We start from the raw sequence: 20,437 nt of genomic DNA on the forward strand, positions 1-20,437 counted from the left end.
ATGAATGGAAATCCAAAATCTCTGTAAATGTTCATTAAAATTAATAAAATAAAAATTTTTTAAAAAGAATAGAGTTCTTGCTCTATACCTATTTTTTCTGTATGCTGAGCAAATCAATCCAGAAGCTTCATTATAAGAAGAAGAATGCAACATCAGGATTGGAGGGAGACTCTTCAACAACCTGCATCATATAGTTGAATCAACTTTGCTTGCAGAAAGTGCAGATGATTTGAAGCACTTACTGAGTAAGATCAAAGATTGCAACTTTCAGTATGGATTACAGCTAACCATTAAGAAAACAAAATTCCTCACTACTGGACCAATAGGCAACACCATGATGGACAGAAAGACTGAATTTGTCAACCATTACATTTTGCTTGAATCCACAATCAACATTCATGGGAGCAGCAGTCAAGAAATAAAAATATGTGCTGCATTACAGAGATCTGCTGTCAAGGACCTCTTTAAAATGCTAAAGGGCAACAATGCCAGTTTAAAGACTAAGGTACACCTGATAATCTGAAAGATAGACAATATATAGGAGCAAGTGAAGAATAATTAATGCTTTGAATTGTGGTGTTGGAGAGGAGTACTTAATATCCCACGAGTGGTCAAAAGGATAAATAAATATGCATTGGAGTATACACAACCAGAGTTCTCAGAAGCAATGACAGTGAAACTTCGTCTCACATACTTTGAGCATACTGTCAGGAGGGGTAAGACTTTGGTAAAAAGACATAATTGTGGGCATGGTGGAGGACCTGAGAAAGAGAAGAACACAGGAATGGCGAGCAGGTGGCCAGGATGACCTTGTGGCCACGAAGCTTGAGGTTGTTGGCTGCAATGGTCACATCGCAGAACCGCTCCTCTGTGTGTAACTGGTTCACGCTGTGCAGTGTAGTGGCCTCATGGAGGGGTCGGGGGGAAAGTTTTTAATGACAGATTATCCTGTATGTCAGTCTAAGCACAAATAGCCAAAGATAAAATAGATCAATGTTTTTATTGTTATTAAATCCACTGATATCAACCCTATAAACAATAGCTCTGAAACTTGTCCTAACCTTAAGACTTTGCTGTGGTAATACAAATAAGGATTTTCTTTTCATTTGAGAAAAAATGTGACTCAGTGCTCTGTAATGACATAATGTTCTATCACAGAAAAATTTAAAGACTTATTAACCATAATTTTTTTAGCTTTGATATATTTACACAATAACATTTAGGAAAAGTGTTATTAACTGGACATTTCATAAATAAAAACATTAATAAAATAAATAAATAGAAAACTTTAAAAAGTACTAGTAATGCACTAAAAAGGAAAAAAAAAGTAAAACAGAACTTCCTATTTGAAAAAGATTTTTAAATATTTCCTGATTATTGTGTGGCATATAGTGTATTAGGCATTGGATATGAACACAAGTAGTGGAAAGCCTTGAACATAAAATTTAAACCGTTGTTGTTGTTATGTGCTATCAAGTCTCCTGTAACTCATAGTACATATATACCCTATGTACAACAGCTCTGAAGCCTGCCCTGTCCTGAGCCAGTCTCACTAATTCTGACACACCAATCCTTATTGCCCCAGTCCCTGTATCAATCCATCTCACCCAGCTCTTCCTCTCCTGTGCTGTCCCTCCAAACTTCTGAGCATGATGTCCTTCTCCAAGGATTAGTCCCTGGCCATGTGCCCAAAGTATGTGAGATGCAGCTTCAAAATCCTAGCCTCCAAAAAGAGACTTGGTTTCACGCTCTCCAAGACAGACCTGTTTTCTTGACAGTCCATGGTAAGTTTAAGACTTTCCCAGCACCACAATTCAAAGGTATAAATTTTTCTTCTGTTATCCTTAGTCATTGTCCAGCTCTCTGATGCATAGCAAGTAACTGCAGAGACCATGGCCTGAAACAGGCATACCTTAGTCTCTAGACTGATATTGTTGTTTTTCATTACTCAGGAGAGGTCCCTGACAGCAGATTTTCCCAATGCATTTTGTCTTTTGATTTCCTTACTGCTGGTGTTAAGAGTGTTAATTGTGGAGCCAAGCAAGTTGTAATTGTTAACAACCTCAATCTCTTCTCCATTTATCATGGTGCTGTCAATTGGCGCAGTGGTGAGAATCTTTGTCTTCTTGATGTTGAGCTTCAATCCATATTGAACACTACAGTCCTTGATATTCTGCAGCAAGTGCTTCAGTTTCAGCAAGCAAGGTTGTGTCATCTATATAATGTATGTTGTCGATGAGTCTTCCTCCAATTCTTATGCCACATTTCTCCTCATAAAGCCCTGCTTCCTGAATTATTTGTCCTTCATATAGATTGGAAAAGTATGGAGACAAGACACATCCCTGATGCACCCCCTTTCTGATTTTTTACCCACACCGTGCTTCCCTGTTTTGTTCTGAGGACTGCTTCCTGGTCCAAGTACAGGCTTTAAACAAACACAGTCAAGTGTTCTCATTCTCCTCAAGGTTGACCACAATTTGTTGTGGTCCACTCAAATACCTTTGTATAATCAGTGAAACACAGATATCCCTCTGGTACTCTTTGCTTTCTGTCAAGGTCCATCTGACATTGGCGATAATATCTCTAGTGTCATGGCCTCCTTTTAAACCCAGCTTGTATTTCTGATAATGCACTGTCAGTGTACTGTTTTCCTCATTTCTGGATAATTTTCAGCAGGATTTTGTTTGTGTGTTATATGAGTCGGGTCACCTTTTTTTGGAATGGGAATAAATATGGACCTTTTCCAGTCAGTTGGCCAGGTAGCTACCCTCCAGATTTCCTGGCACAACCTGGTGAGCATGTCCAGGGCAGCATCTATTTGATGAAATATGTCAACTGGTATTCCATCAATCCCTGGGGCTTTATTTTTGGCCAAGTCTTTCAGAGCAGCCTGCACTTCCTCCTTCGTCACCATTGCCTCTTGAGCATATGTTTTTTTCCTTGAAATTCTTCTGTGTCAGCCAATTCTTTTTGGTACAATGACTCTGTATACTCCTTCCATCTTTTTTTAATCCTTCCTGAATCATTCAATATTCTGCCCAGAGCATCCTTAAGTATTGCCCCTTGAGGTTTGAATTTGTTCTTAGATCTTTCAGCTTAAGAAATGCCTAGCAAGTTTGTTCATTTTGATTTTCGAGCTTCACTTCTTTGCACATTTTATTATACTTTGCATTGTCTTCCCGAGCTGCCCTTTGCAATCTTCTATTCGGCTCCTGAACTTTTTTTATTTCTTCTTTTTGCTTTGGCTTCTTAGTACTCTAGTGCAATCTTCAGTGTCTCTTCTGACAACCATGTTGGTCTTCTCCTTCTGCCTTTGTAATGACCTTTTATATTCTTCGTGGATGATGCTCTTGATATTCTCCCACAGATCATCTGATCTTCATTCATTAATGTTCAAGGCCTCAAACCGGTTCCTAAGTTGGTTTTTAAATTTTGGTGGGGCAGGTTTAAGGTCAAATTTTGATTCCTGTAGGTTTGATTTGAACTTGCATATGAGTAGTTAATGGTCTGTTCCACAACCAGCACTGGCCTAGTTTTCACTGCTGATACTGGACTTCACCAATGATTTCTTCTACAGATGTAATAGATCTGATTCCTGTGCATTCCATTTATATTTTATAAAATAGTTTTAAAAATATTTAAGTTCAAATTCTTAGCAAAGAATTCTTCTGATAAGGTAATTCTATATACTATATAATCTACTAACGATCTTTCTGTACAAGTTAATTCTAACTTTTCTATTTTTATTCTATATCATTCAATTAAGAATCAATAATAGTGTAGACTTACTCCTGATATATAGAAGGTGACATTCCATAATCAAACATGTAATCTGTAATTAAAAATTAGCAATATACCTAAATAGTAGTCTGCTATATGTAACCGGTTGTCTACAGGCACTATAGTGGTATCAGGCAGCAAGGTTAAATTTATGTAATAATGAGCAATATAATGATAAAATATTAATATATTATAAATATAATGATAAAATATTATAGACTTCATAAACTTGCTTCAATCATCAGTATAATTGAGTCAGAGACTGGAGAAAGAATATTTATACTTGTTGAAGAAATACAAAAATTTAGAGAAAAAAATTGCAAAATTTCTGTCTCTTTTAGGGACAGACAGAAAATTATATCCTTTACTCAACATGCACAAGTCAACCGAACAGCTCATATGTCACCAAACTGAAAAAAGATTAGAAACGTGAAACCCAAGGGAAACAAAAATAATGTATCAAACCTCAGTCAAGTAGGAGTCCATGCTGTTACTTGAAGGCTGAAATTTTAAAAAGGTAGGGATCGAAACATATTCTTTGGGAGTAATCCATACATGTTCTTTGGGAGTCAGACTGCTACTAAATTGTAAACTATTACTAGAATTTTCAGTATAAGGTGATTCCAGGACTGGTCTGGTGGAAATAGTGCTCAGTAACGATCTCTTCTGTTGTTTCTCTATTAGAAGTTTTGTATTTATCTCTGCTAGCTTCTCATTAGTGCTAAAAAAATTACAAAAGAAATCCATATCAGTATTTTATTGCCCCTTAAATGTCAGGCAACTTATAAAGATGTTCCCATAAAAGTACATGGAATTTCCCATTAGATAGTGTTCTCATACTGAAGAAATGGCAAATTATAGTTCATGTATACAATTATGGCTTTAAAATTGTTTATCTTTCACGAGGATTTTTATTTAACATATAAATAAAACAAAGTTAGGAATTAGAGAAAAAGACTTAGTAGTATTGTGAACTGTTTAAAATATAACACTGTCACCTTCTGAATGGCTCTTTACAAGATTTATTAAGAGGCAATTAGAAATATTTGTATTTAGTAATGGAATTATTGTTGTTGCTGCTGTTGAGTGCTGTTGAGTCATAGGCGACTCATAACGACCCTATGAACGAAAGACCAGAACACTTGTGTAACTTTCATCATTTCCCCAAACCCTCTCAATATACATTTTCAAGAGGTGATCTGCTTACATCAGCTTTGCACATTTCTCCATTGAGTTAGCGGAAAACAGTATGTGACACACAGAAATATTTCAAAACAGCAACTTCTTGAGGTAAATAGAAAGTGGAATCTCTGATCAAAAAGAACTACCATAGCTCCAAAGACACTTAAAATATTTTTACCAAGGCACTGGAGGTGGGACTTGGATGTTCTGTTTTCCACACACTCCTTTAGACACATCAAGATATTATTTTACCCAATTTGAGAATTATGCCTCTCTTCACATCTTTTGCCTGTATGCCTTTATATAATGTTGTTGTGTGCCACTTAATAGGACTCGACCCATAGCTGACCCTCCAGAAGGTTTTCAGAAGCATTTTAATAGCATGAGAAGAACTTGCCCCTATTCTGGAGAACAGCTGGTGGATTCAAACCGCGTGCCTTTGGGATTATAAAGACTCTTTTTACCACAAGGACAACAGAGCTCCCCTTGTATATAATGTAGTATGGGAAGATATTAAAAGGATTTTTTTTTTTTTTGGTCTGGTGGTCTAGTGGTTAAGAACCTGGGCTGCTATCTCAAATGCCCGTGGTTCAAATCCGCCAGCTGCTCCACAGGAGAAGGATGGGCAATCAGCTCCCGTGCAATTAACTGCCTCTGAAAACCCACTGGTGGGTCAGCTATGAGTTGGTTCTAACTCAACAGTAATCAACAACATTGTGAGAAAATATGAAAGGGATCATTTGTCTCAAAGAATCCTCAGGTGATAACAGCAAAGATTCATACAAAGGGTCATTTTCAAAGCGCTAGAATGTGCCCGGGGTTTAGCACTGTGTCAAATGTGATAATGGTTACCCATGGTGGGCAGTGTTTGGTGGAGTTCCCTGATTAAAATAAACTTGGAAGCAGGAATGGCATCCACTTCCGAAATAGCTTGCGTCTGAAAACCCCATGAACTTGGAGAAATGATGAAAGTTATACGAGTGTTCAGGTCTTTCATTCATAGGGTCGCTATGAGTCCTCTACGACTCAAAGGCACTTAACAACAACAACAACTTTTGTATTTATATGGGGGTGGTTAGGTTGGAGCTGCGATGAGACAATGACTAAGGCTCAGCTGTTAAAGTAAAGACTGCCCTGTTCAAATCCATCAGCTGCTCTATGGCAAAAAGATGTGGCAGTATTTCTGCCAAGACCAAGGGTACTGCCATCCAGTCAGTTCAGACCCATAGTGACCCCCGATCAGCTTTCTATGGCTGAGAACCTTTAGCGGAGGAGCCACGGAATGACTGGTAGATTCAAACTGTATGCTTTTCAGCTACCAGCCTGATACAGCTCCTTCTGTAAAGAATACAACCTTATATATCTTAGTAGGCAGTTCTATATTAGACAAGCTTGCTTGACAGCAATGAGTTAGTTTTGGTTTGGTGGTTGTTAAGATCTGCTGAGTAGATTCTGATTCACAAAGACACCATCTCAAAGTGTACAGGTCTCTCATTGGCTTTTCTTGGTTGTAAACTTTATGGAAGCAGATTTCTAGGAATTTCTTCTATGGAACCGCAGGGTAGGTTCAAAGCACCAACATTTCAGTTAGCAAGTTCATTTTCAAAAGGTAGTCCCACCTAGTTATTGATTTATTTTCTACTTAGGGAGATGCTGACAAGAAATTTTATAATAATGCAAAACTTGTCTAATTTAGAAATCTTAAAAATGCTCATTAGTCACAATAGTAAGAACATGGAAACAGCCAAAATGTCCATCAACAAATGACTAGACTGAGAAACTGTGGTACGTTCACACAATGGAATACAATGCAGTACTCAGGAGCAGTAATTTTGATAAATTCTATATAACATGGGAGAGGCTAGACAGCATTATGTTGAGGGACTAAGTCAGGTTCAAAAGAATAAAGACTATATAAAATCATTATTGTAAAAACAGAAGGATAATCAGCGAAATGTTTATAGATATACAAAGATGTAAGGGAGAGGGGCAGGGGGCTATGGCTTGGAGGGGGGAAAGCACAGATTTGAAGAATTTGGTGGGTGGAGGGAGGGAGGAAGTAAAAATAAAAACACACAATGTGCATGAGTGAAACACAATTATTTTTTAAAAAAATACTCAAGTTTTAGTTAGCAGATAAGGTTTACCTATATAAGAATAATAATAGAAAAGACCAACCCAAGCCTATGAATAAAGCCATTTCAAAATCAAAATGGGAAGAGATATAAATTGTCCTTAGACTAACATTTTAAAGATAAGTTCATTTATTAACAATGTTTTCCAAAATTACATTGTCTGATCAACTTTCATTTCTCAATAACCTAATTAACTGGAATAACTAAAGATTATGCTGTAGTGGAATTTGAGTTTTTTTTAATAAGGTTTTTTAAAAATTAATTTTAATCAAAGTTTATAGAGACTTTGGATTTCCATTTATTCATTGTTGTATTTTTCTCCCTGCCCCCCCCTCCCCCCCCCAGGTTGATCTTCTCTTTAAAAAATAAAAGAAAAAATTCTTTCATGGTTATACAATCCCTCCCCCCAAGTCCACTCTAGCAGCATTTGAGTTAAATTTATTGTTTACGATTTTTGTTTTTACTTACCTGTTTAGTTTACTTGACACTGCTTTCCGAACTTTTAATTCATCTTGATAAAGCTGCTTATACTTTTTCAATTCTGCTTTATTAAAATCTTCTTGACAAGTTTTTATTTTACAAAGTTCAGTTTCTAGTTCCTTAATTCTGAGTTCCATTTGAGTTCGTGCTGAAACATTATTAGTCTCTCTTAACTTCTCTAAATATTCTTGAGAAATTGCCTGAGTCTAAAATAAATTGAAATGATACATTTTTAAAATAACTATGACTTGATCAAGTATGAAGTTTCTTTCCTTTAAGATAAAAAAGTTCAAAATAATTTTTAAAAACAAATTTAAAAAACAAATAAAATTTTATCAACAATTGGCTAGATAACCAACTTGCTTCATAAACATTCATGAATTAAAATAAAAGTAAAATAAGAAAAAGAAGATATTAATCATCAGTTCCAACTGACTTCAATATGAATTATAAAGAACATTGTATTATGCTTTGCTTATGTGATCTGACAATCCAAAGAATAATCAAATAAATTATTTTTTTAAAAAATAACTTAAAAAAAATAAAAAAAAATAACTTAATAGTTCACAAGTATAGTGTATATTTTTTAAATAGATTTTTCCTTTTCTTCCTTAAATTTTTTTGCCAGTTTTGTGGTAACTGTTCTCAGCAATCAAGTAATTTCCTAATAAGAATCATTATTCTCAAAGATTAATTTAGTGATAATAATGATGGAAATAAGCATACTGTCCTTAAAGGGGAAAACGCTGTTTTCTTTTTAAAGAGCTACAAAACACATTGTTGAAAAGGAAGAAAACACAAAAAGTATATATATCTAACATACAATTTGCAATACAATGAATTAAAACTCATTAGCAATAAATTACCTGTAAAAACAAATTGACTTCTTTTAATTTTTCTTCTATCTCCTGCCTCGCTCTTGCTTCAATCGCCTGTTTATACTGTTCTACTTGACTGTGGTCTATCATATTTCCTTCTAGATGACTTCGGAGGTTGACTACTTCTTGTTCCAATTTCTTTTTATTCTTCCCTAGTTTCTGACATTTCTTTTGTACTGTTTTCAGAGATAAAAACTCCTGCTGAAGAGCTTGGTATTTTGCATCCAGATGTATATATTCTGAAGATGACTCTCTTAGATTTGCTTTGAGATCATCCATCTACATAAATTAAATAATACGGTCTGGTTAATAAAACAAGCAATCAGAAAGTTGTCCATTCAAAGTTAATAAAAACTTTTGACATAAAATCACTGCAATAAAATGATACCTGTTCTAGAGTAGATTCTCAGAAGTTGAATATTTCATTTACACAGAAAATAAAAAGAAAAATAAAACCACAAGGAGTCACAAAAATATGTTTAGTTTCAACATTTTTGTCATAACCCTTACATTTTATTTAAGACTCATTTTTCTAGCATAGGATGGTTCCAAGCCTTTTCTCTTCAAAATCATCATGAGCCACATTAAGCAGAAAGTCTCCTTTTACTCCTCATTTTCACATATAGGGAAACGGGCTGACTCCACAGAGTCTGATTTCACTTCAGTTTTGTGAGCAAAGGAAATGTTGTTTGAGACATTAAGGGGTATAAATATTTACAATTAGGATGCAACATATTGTTAGGTGCCATTTAGTTGAGTACCATTCATAACGATCCTATGAACAACAGATCTGAACTCTGTCCTACTCTGCACCCTCCTTATCATCCAGACATATTTGAATCCATTGCTGAGATACTATCAATCCATCTCATTGAGAGTATTCCTTGCTTTTGCTGACCTTTCCAATCATGATGTCCCTTTCCAAAGAATAGCCCTTCCAAACAATATGCCCAAAGTAAGTGAGATGAAGCTTTTCCATCCTTGACTCCAAGGAGCATTTTGGCTGTACTTTTCTAAAGACATATCAGCTTGTTCTTTTGAAGCCCCTGGGATATTCAGCACTCTTCTCCAATTTCACAACTCAAATGAATCCATTTTTCTTCTGTCATCCTTATTCAATGTCTGGCTCTCAGATATAAAGCAGGTAACTGGAAAGACTCTAGCTTGGATCAGCGCACCTTAGTTCATAACTGATATTACTGTTCTCAAGGACTTTGGAAAGATTACTAAGAGTAGGCTTTTGCAATGCTATGTCTGCTGATCTCTTGACTGACTGCTGGTACCAAGGATGCTGACTGTGGATCCAAGCAGGATGACACATGTAGGAATTGCTTTAGGACCAGAAGGATGGCAAAAGTGGAAAGGATCTAGAGAAGACCTTAAGATCTTCAGACCTTTAAAGATCTGGAAGGAATGAAAACCAAATAGGTCTCAAAGAACTGTTGTACGCTTTGATGACTCTTGAGAAAATTGGCAGAAAGAGCTTAAAAGCAAGTGGAAAAAATAGAAGATGATATGAAAAATGAACAAAAATGATATTAAATCTGGAAGAAAGGAGATTCTTGCTCCTAGCATTAGAGGTGAAAGAGAAATGAAAGAACATTATTCAACACAAAGGAACCAATACTAAGGAATTAAAATACCTGTTTTTACTTGCTGCTTCTCTATATGTCAAATCACACTGAATTAATGAAATATCTTCTGGTTACCATCAAATCTAGAGTGCTGCCAGGAAAATAGGGTCTAGAGATGGTTGAAAGCCAAGAAAAGGATCTGTAAAATCCTTTGGTAAAACTTTCAAAAAATTTAAGGTGTTATCTCAAATTCCTTTGATCTCTGAAGATTGAAAGTATATTAGGGGTGTTCTCTTAAAACACATCATAGGAAGTCAAGGTAGAAAAGAACTCACCTGAAGAAAAACTTAAAGGGTCATTTTTCTAATGGAATGAATAAACCTCATAGGAAAATCACAAGTTTTAAAGGGTATTAAAATGGCAAACACCCCTGGTTAACTTGAACCAAGATGGCACAAGATGAGAAGAGGTCTCTGGATTTTAAAAGTGTTACAGCTAGAAAAGCATATGTAAGAAAATTTTCAGTTGTTGACAGAGGTAATTTTTTTTAAAGTGTAGAATAAATGGCATACATTGGACAGCAAAATACAATGGAGATAAAATTCTCAAGATGGTTGTGGTGTTAAGTGCCGTGGGGTAGTCTATAACTTCTAGTGACCCTATGGACAAACAGAAAGGAACTGAGCCCTACCTGTGCCGTCCTCCATACCTTTGCCTTGCTTAAGCCACTGTTACAGGCATCCATTTTCATTGTTGTTGTTACATACCGTTGAGGCAGAATCAACTCACTGCTGACCCTCCAGGAGGTTTTCAGAGGCAGTAAATTGAACATAAGGAGACTGATCATCTTTCTTCTCCAAAGTATCTGGTGGATTCGAACCACATGCCATCTGGTTGGCAGCAGAATTACAATGGTATAATGTTTTGTATTTTCAGTAAAAGGACCTATGTTAATGTCCTCCGGTTGCTAAATTAGAATATTTTCTTTAGCATTTTAAAGAGCTTCCTCATAGATTTGCCCAGTGCAATATGTCTTTCGACTTCTTTTTGTTTGTTTAATAAAATTTTTTATTTTAATTGTCATTTTAACAAAAGTTTACAGAAAAGTTAGGTTTTCTTTTATAGCTGACCCTACAGTGGGTTTTGGGGGTGTGTGGGGTTTTTTTTAATAAATAATTTTAACAAAAGGTTACAGAAAACTTGAATTTCCTTTCATTCATTGTTGCACATTCTCCTCCCTACGTCCCCCTCCCCAGTTTGTTGCTGTTTGGGGTCTTGATTCAAGTAAAATGAGATTGTTGACAACTTCAATATTTTCTCTGTCATGATGTTGCCGATAGGCCAGTGGTGAGTTTTGTTTTTAAACAAAATAAGATGTTAAACTTCTTAAAAAATGTTATCACCTTGAAGAGTCAAGTCTTGGAACTTCTTCATTAAGGGCTTAGAAAGTCTTCTTCACTTTCTGCAAATAAAGTTGCATCATCTGCATAATGCAAGTTGTTGAATAGTCTTCCTCTGATCCTGATGCCACATTCATCTTCATATGTTCCAGCTTCTTGAATGATTTGTTTAGCATACAGACTGAATATATACGGAGAAAAGACATAATGTTGAAGCACACCTTTCCTGATTTTAAAGAATGGACAACTGCTTCTTGGTCTATTATAGATTTTACATAAGCACCATTTAGTGTTCTGGGATTCCTATTCTTCTAAATAGTATCCCTAATTTTTTATGATCCACACAAATACCTTTGTCTAATCTATTAAACACAAGTAAACACCTTTCTGGTATTCTCTGTTTTCAACCAACATCCATTTGACATTAGAAATTATCTCTTTTGGTCCATGGAAATCTTCTGGATCCAGCATGAATTTCTGGAAGTTCCCAATACTCTCCCAACTCTCAGCAAGATTTTATTTCAATGTGGTATAAACGATATTGTTTGATAACTTAATGTCTCTAATAGAGCACATTATTTTGGAATTGGAATAAGTAAGGATTTTTTTTCCAGTAAGTGGATCAAGTAGCTGTCTTCCAAATTTCTCAGCATAGAGAGGGCAGCATCTATTTGTTGAAACACTTCAACTTGTATTCCATCAAATTCTGGAGCCTTATATATTGCCAATGTCTTCAGTGCAGCTTGGACTTCTTTCTTCAGTACCATTGTTCTTAATCATATATGCTACTTCCTGAAATGGTTCAGTGTAAACCAATTCTTTTTGGTATTGTAACTCTGTGTATTCCTTCCATTTTCTTTCGATGGTTCCTACATCAGTCAATATTTTGTCACAGTATTCTTTAGTATTTCTACTCAAGACTTCAATTATTTTTCTTCAGTTCTTTCAGCTTGAGAAATGCCATTGTTCTTATATTTTTTTATTTCTAACTCCAGCTCAAGGTATATTTTTTTTTACAATACTTTTTTTTGGCCTTTTTAAATTGTTCTTTAAAATCTTACGTTCATCTCTATTACGTCAACAGTTTTTCTCTCTTGTGATTTCTTTACCAAGTTTTAGAGACTCTTGTGACATCCCTTTTGATGTTTCTTTTCTCTGCCTTTTTAATGGCCTTCTGCTTTTTTCATGACCAACGTCCTTGATGCCTGGTCTTCAGTCATCAATGTTTAAGATATCATTTTTATTCTTGAGATAATTTTAAGTTCAGTTGGGATAAGCTCAAGGTCTTATTTACATTATCTTGGATTTGTTTTTGTCTTCCTCTACCATCAATTTGAATTTGCAGAAGAGTAATTAATGGTCTGTTCCACAGTCAGCCTTGTAACTGTTGATAAAGAACTTCTCTATTATCTCTTTCCATAAATGTAAACAATTTGAATCCAGGGTAAGCCATTAACTGAGGTCCATGTTTACAATCACTGGTTATGATTTTGTTTCCCTGAAAAAGAAATTTGTAATGAATAATCCACTGATTGCACCTAATTCTATAATTAGATCATCAGCCTTATTTATTTCCAACTGCTAGTCCTTCTATTTCCAACTTTTGCATTCCAGTCACCAATTATTATTAATGCACCTGGATTTCATGTTTGATTAATTTCATATTGCAATAGTTGGTAGAAATTCTCAATTTCTTCATCTTTGGTTTTTGATGGTGGTGTGTATATTTAATTAATATTGTATAATCAGATCTTTCCTGTATATTTATGGATAATATATCACATACTGTACTCACAACATGGTACTTCAAGGTAGATCTTGAAATACTCTTTGAAAATGAATGGGATACCATTCTTCTTCTACTTGTTATTCCTGGAATAAAAGATTATATGATTGTCTGACTGAAAAAGCCAATACTAACTCACGTCAGTTCACAAATGTCTAGGATGCTGATTGTCTGTTTCACTTTTCACAACTTGTAATTTTCCAAGATTCATACTTCATACCTTCCTTATTCCATTTATTAATGGATGTTTCAAACTGTTTCTTCTCATTTTGAGTCTTTTCATATCAGCAAATGAAGGTCTTTTATTGGGTGAAAGCTTTACTCCATCAACATCAATACAGTAGACTCTCCTTTGAGAATGAATGTTATCTGAGTGGCTCGCCTTCCAAGACTATATCCAAGAATCTTCTTTTATTCATAGTGTTTTTGAAGGCTTCTTCTTTCAGAAGTAGATCGCCATGCCTGTTTCTGAATCCATGTTAGTCTGGAAGCTATGGTGAAATCTGTGACTCTGTGGTTGACCTTGCTGGTATTTGAAATATTGGTGGCATAGCTCCCAGCATCACAGCTTCAAGCCACCATAGTAAGGCAAGCTGACAATGAAGTTATTACAGAAAATCCGAAGGTGGTGGTTGTTGTTAGGTGCCATTGAGTACAACTCATAATGACCCTATGAACAAAATATCTGAACCCAGTCCTGTCTTGTGCCATCCTCACACTTCCAACACACAAGAGCGCATTGCACCAGCCACCATGTCAATCCACCTGGTTGAGGGTCTTCCTCTCCTTTATTGACCCTCCACCCTTCCCAAAATCATCTCTCTCTCTCTCCAAGGAATAGCACTTCCTAGCAATATGTCCAAAGTATGTGAGGCAAAGCCTCATCGTTCTTGCCTCCAAAGAGCACTCTGGCTGCACCCTCTCCAAGACATATCTGTTTGTTCTCTTGGACGTCCATGAGATGCTCAGTGCTCTTCTCCAACACCACAGCTCAAAGACATCAATTCTTCTTCTGTCATCCTTATCATTGTTCGGGTCTCAGATGCATAGATAGTAATTGGAAAAACTATGCCCTGAACCAGACATAGCTTAGTCCTCAAACTGACATCATTACTCCTCAATAATTTGGAAGAGTCTCTAACTGCAGATTTTCCCACTGCAATGCATCTCCTTATTTCCTGACTGCTCATATTAAGGGTGCTAATCATGGATTCATGCAAGATGAAGTTGTTGACAGTTTCAATCTCATCTCCGTCTATCATGACACTGCCTATTGGTCCAGTGGTAACAATCTTTATTCTCTTGATATTGAGATGTAAACTATACTGAAGGCTGCATTCCTTGATCTTCTGCAACAAGTACTTCAAGTCCTCTTTACTTTCAGCAAGTAAGGTTGTGTCATATTCATAATGCAGGATATTGATGAGTCTCCCTGCAATCCTGATGCCACATTCCTCTTTATAAAGTCCAGCTTCTTGGGTTATTTGCTCAGCATATGGATTGAACAGGTATGGAGACAGAATACAAGCCTGATACATGTCCTTCACAATTCTAAACCAGGCAGTGCTTCTTTGCTCCATTCAAACAGTTTCCTGGTCCAGGTATAGGTTCCTCATGAGCAAAATAAAGTGCTCTCAATGTCAATCACTGCTTGCCATGATCCACACAAATCTAAAGGTAGGGTAAGGATCATTTTTCCAAGAGTCCATTTTGTGTTTATATATTATACATCCATCCAATTGCTGCACTGCAATCTAGTAGGCACCTAGTTCGAGGCCATCATCTGCTCCATGGGAGAAAGATAGGCAATCTCCTCCCATGCAGTTAACTGCCTCTGAAAAGCCACTGGAGGGTCAGCTATGAATTGGTTCTGACATGATGCTACACAATAAAAATGGTACTTAAATGCTTTTAAAATGAACTTAAAAAGTGAAAGAAAATTTGAAGTTTTCAAATTATATTTAAAACAATCTTGAAATTTTACATTTAAAGAAGAGTACAACGGATGTCATATGTCAAGTTACCTTGAAATTCACAAAATAAGTATAGATTCTGCATTCACAATAGTGAGGATAAAAAAGGATGATGACTTTCTATAACATTTCATTAAACATTATTCTCAGCTTTAGTCTGGATTGTTTTCTTATGACAATGGAGATATCAATAAAATTGCTATTTAGTGGCCAACCTCCCTCACCTCCTCAAAGGCCTGTCAATTTCTAGAAATAATTATAGAAATGTTTCAACCGTCTGAAGATTAAATATTAGAGGCAAATTTATAATATAAATGGCAGAATGAAAGCCTGAGTTTAAGAAATAAGTGTATTTAAAGATAATGAAATGGTTAAAAAAATTAATCGTAATGTAAACACAAAAGAAAATGATCTAATGAAATTTGCATCATGAATTATTTAGTCATAGAGGACTATTCATCTCTTCTTTGTTACATTTCATACATACTTGAAACATGACTTGACCTAATTTCTTCTTTAAAGCCCGTTTTTCACCTTCTGAAGAACTACGGTAATGTGATAGAACTTCCAATAAAGCCTCTGACACAGATTGCTTTTTTAAGGTATCAACCAATTCTTGCTGCAGTTGTCTCAGAGCCACCTGGTAAGATATTTCTGTTACTGATTTTATAAATAACTTCCTTAATAAATTACCTTAATAATATAATGTTAAGGTATAAAATTTTAAAATATCACAATATGTATCTATCACCTGCCTTCTTTTGCTCATATAAGTTTTTCCACTGAATTCAGGTAAGGATGCTGAAGGTGTTACCTCCCTGCCTACTCAGTAGGGCATTTATCAGACCACAGATTCAGTCCCACCATCCATCCCTCTGGGTAAACTTGGAAAGCTTAACCACAAACCTACTGAAGTCTCAAAAATAGTTAAGTGGATGTTACTGCTGGTGGTCAATTCTATACTGTGAAACAGTTACCCTCTTCTTTGCTAGAAGTTTATTCTCACATATTCAATCCTTTGTTTAACTCCTTCCAAAGGTTTCTTCAAAGTTAAACCACTACAATAGCCTTAACAGCCCTATATAACCTTGTCTCCTCCTCATTCCCTCACCTCAGCTCCTGAAATTCTCCCCTATGTATTCTATTCTGTTATACTGTAAATCCTTCCCTCCAACATGATTCTGAACAGAAAGATCCAATGGCAAGATAAAACATATTACAACAGCAATATAAATAACCTTAACACTGAATATATTTTCATCTAAATTATTATAATTTAGTCTTAAAATGAGAAATAATTATTGACCAATTACAGTTGATGCTCATCACTCATGGATTCTATATTTGTAAATTCACCTACCAACTAAAACTTAATCTAAAATCAATACTGCTAGTGCTCTGGCAGACAGCTGTATGCTCTGAGCAGCAAAAAGAATGGGCCTTCCCAAATGACTGAGGTTATTGTGAAAGAGCAGAAACTCTATTGTAATTTTATAGTTACCTATTGTGAGAGGACGGGCATCTCCTCCCATGCCATTTACTGCTTACTGACCCCTTGAGGGTCAGCTATCAGCTAGGGTCAGTTCCCACTAGACGGCACACAACAATAAAAACTCTGAATAACAAGAATTAACTGTATAGGTTAATACATTCAGAGTAATTTATAAGTAGCATTGTAAAGATTAAACCAAATATATGGTTGTCATGTACTGTCAAGTTGGAAATGACCCATAAGCAAATCCTCCAGCAGGTTTCAGAGGCAGTAAAAGCATAGGAGGAGACTGCTGATCCTTCTATCACCGAGCAGATGGTGGATTTGAATCACATGCCTTCGGACTGGTAATACAGATCCTCACCACTAGGCCACCAGAGCGTCTTAAACCAAATATATTCTTGTTGTAATCTGCAACTCATAACTACTCTATATACAACAGCCCTAAACCTTACTCTATCCTGTGCCAATCTTATTATCTCTGATACACCTACTCCCATTACCTCAGTCATTGAATCAATCTGTCTCATCGAGGGTTTTCCCCTCCCGAGTTGTCTCTCCACCCGCTTAAGCATGATGCTCCTTTCCAAGGACCGGTTCTTCCTTGCAGCATGTCCAATGTAAGTCAGACATAGCTTCAAAATCCTTGCCTCCAAGGAGCACCTGGTTTCACCCTCTCTAGGAGGAACTTTTTTTTCCCTCTTAGCAGTCCATGGTATAATTCAATAATATTCTCCAGCACCACAGCTAAAAGGCATCAATTCTCTTTTGAAATATAATTTTGTTAAAATTTTTTTACATTAATCCCAAATTATCATCTAATAGAAAGTAGACAGTTTTTAAAAGAGCTGATAAATTATAAGAATATATGATTTGGAATGAAAATATTTCCAAATTTAATTCAAATGGACATAAATAAAACCAAAATGGAATTAACTAAAAATGCCTAAATGCCATTGAGCTCTGGGGGTCAGTTCTTAGGGAGTTGTGATGCTAAGCCAGCAGTGGTATGCCCTTCCAGTGGTTCAAGGCAAGCTCATGTAACTGAATCTTGGTTTCAATGCACTTATTTTAGAAAAGAAATGTTTATATGCTTCATTAATCTTAAAGTGTGGTTATATCAAAATACTGAAATTATTTTGGGAGTATATGACTAAATTTTTAATACCAAGCTCTACATGGAAAAATACGTAAATTAGTAGCTTAGAATTTCACATATGACAAAATACTTTTACTCAAAATAAAGTACCTCTAAGATCTAATTTTCATTTGCAGGATATAAGGTAAACTTCTAAGCTGGCATAGGAAACATAGTATATGTATTTTCATCATCAACTACATTCAGCTTTTAGTCATAATCAGTAACTATTTTTAATTTTCTTTCACAAAGTTTGAAAAAATATTTCTCTTTCATTACTCACCTCTCTTTCTGCTTTCTCCTTTTCATACTGACATACTTTTTCTTTTAAATTCTTACATTCATTGGTTAACTCCTTATTTCTCTCTTTAAGCCTAAGACTTTGTTTTTCACTCTCAACTTGAAGCTTTTTCAGACTATCATGAAACTGGTCTTGAATATAAATTGCTAATTTTTCTTCATTGTCACCTTTGTTGAAAGCTTCATCCAATTGCTGCTGAGCTAATGTGCTTTCACTGTGCACTATGCATGGTTTTCCCTGGGAGCATTCCTGTCTTCCAGTGTATTTTCTCACTTTACCTGGCATGTTTTGATTCATTGGTTCAACTTTTGTCAGCTGATGGTGGGGTTGGCTTAGGTCTCTTTCTACACGTTCTAAAGCCAAAGTTTTTTCTCTGAGAGCCTTTTTTGTCTGCTGGAGTTCAAGTTTTTGGTTACTGAATTTACTCTCAATTTTAGAAAGTTGTTGGCAAAGAGATTCATTGTTGTCTTTTAGATTAGACAAATCAAAATTCATTTTGTCCTGTAAATGAAACCACTCATCTTTTGCTCTCTGGAAAGCTAATTCTAAGTCTCTTTTGGATGTCTGACATAGATAATGATCTTGTGTAACAGCAGTCAGTCTAGAACAGTATGATTCTATTTCTGTTTCCAGTCTTTCCTTGTTTTGTTTCTCATTTTTCAATCTAGACTTTAGCATTGTATTTTCAGTTGTCAGTACATTAAGTTGTTCACAATGTTGTAATACTGTGTTTGCTAATGTTTCCTCACTCTGTTGTAGTGTCTTTTGAAGATCATAATTTTTTCTTTGTACTATTTCAATGTCCTCAGCATATTTTTTCACTTTTACTTGGCACTGATTTTTTAATGCGTCTAATTCCAGTGTCAGCACAGTGATTTTGTTCTGTAGCATTTGGTTTGTTTGCACTAGATCTTTTTCTTTTTCATTACTATCACAAACCTAAATAAAACAAAGGAATCTATTAGTTGGCACATAATAAAATGACATAATTTTCTCTAAAAATTATAATTTAAATAATTATATAATAAAAAGATTGTATTACTTACATATCCAGCTTGAAAAATAATACCAATGAGTCACACCTTTAACAATTATAAGCATACACCCACAAAAGTCCAAAAATTTAATCTACTAAAAAATAACTCATAAAAGCAAAAAAGAAATCATGAGATAATTTTGAACAATAATCACATTCTTAGAAAGATCATTCTCTTATTTAGATCTCAGAAAATATAACAGTTTAATGCATATGACTACATTTAAAAAGAAACCATTTGACTATATTAAAAATCAATATGAGAACTAAGTTATATAATTCCCTACATTAAAAATTTCTGCCTGTACTTGGTTAGATTAAAAATATTAAATATGTTTTTTCCCCTCTCAAACTGATTACAATATAAATGCATTTTATAAACCCTGTAATTTTAAGCAACATATATCAAGTTTCCAAAATAATACCATATTCTTCCTAAATTAAGCTCATTCCAAATGGTTTATGGTTGAAATATAACTTATACAGCTACTCCACACTAAAAACCTAAACACTGTCTATTAGGCTGAATTTCCTGCTGTACTTTAAGCTCCTTTCTCCTGAGAATATTTCAACATACTTATATTTTCAAGCACTTTTATACTCAGTGGTAAGAATTATGATTATTGATAAAATTGAGACATTTTATTAAATAATCACTTATAAAAAGTATATTAAAGAAATACTTATAAGACTATCAATTAACTTATTTAGTTATCACAACTAAATAAAACAGAGCTTCAAAAATAAATATAAGAATGTTGCAGACTTCCCAGTTTTTCAGACTTTTTTGTGTGTGCTTCCACTAAGCCACTGCTACTTTTCTAGTGTAAATAAATACATACAAAAGAAACATCACATTGTAAAAGGTTCAAGAAAGTAAAAATTTATAGTCCTCTTCTTAGAAAATAATCTGATGCTGTCAATATTTCGTTTCTTTTTTTATAATGTTTGAAACAATAACAATTGTGGATTGGGGAAACAGCACTGGATCTTGTTACTAGGAAAAAATATTAACCTAGATACTATTATAAAGTATATACTATAGCCTGCCATTGTTTTTCAGAAGCTTCTTGTATTGAAATAGCAATTTACACATTTAATGCAATCCCAATACAAATACCAACCCCATTCTTCAACGAGATGGAAAAGGCAATCTCCAATTTCGTATGGAATGGGGAAAAGCCCTGAATAAGCAAAGCACTCCTTAAGAATAGAAGAATGGTAGGAGGTATCTCACTCCCTGATTTCAAATCCTACTACACTGCCGTAGTGGTCAAGACAG

At 35.0% G+C, this 20,437-nt stretch overlaps 1 protein-coding gene across 1 annotated transcript in view; it reads right to left on the reverse strand.

Annotated features, from left to right (window-relative positions):
- LOC102866592 (ankyrin repeat domain-containing protein 26-like) overlaps window positions 1-20,437 on the reverse strand; it is a 75,201-nt gene that overhangs the window by 31,600 nt on the left and 23,164 nt on the right. The window contains exons 7-11 of the mRNA XM_006887110.1: window positions 18,102-19,058; window positions 15,676-15,828; window positions 8,444-8,734; window positions 7,566-7,783; window positions 4,246-4,501 (exon numbers count right to left, since the gene is read on the reverse strand). Coding sequence (XP_006887172.1) covers window positions 4,246-4,501; window positions 7,566-7,783; window positions 8,444-8,734; window positions 15,676-15,828; window positions 18,102-19,058 — 1,875 coding nt within the window. The remainder of the gene's footprint in view (window positions 1-4,245; window positions 4,502-7,565; window positions 7,784-8,443; window positions 8,735-15,675; window positions 15,829-18,101; window positions 19,059-20,437) is intronic.

The sequence above is a fragment of the Elephantulus edwardii genome, unplaced genomic scaffold (assembly GCF_000299155.1).
Source record: "Elephantulus edwardii isolate Elephantulus edwardi_28Jun2011 unplaced genomic scaffold, EleEdw1.0 scaffold00054, whole genome shotgun sequence".
Taxonomy (NCBI): domain Eukaryota; kingdom Metazoa; phylum Chordata; class Mammalia; order Macroscelidea; family Macroscelididae; genus Elephantulus; species Elephantulus edwardii.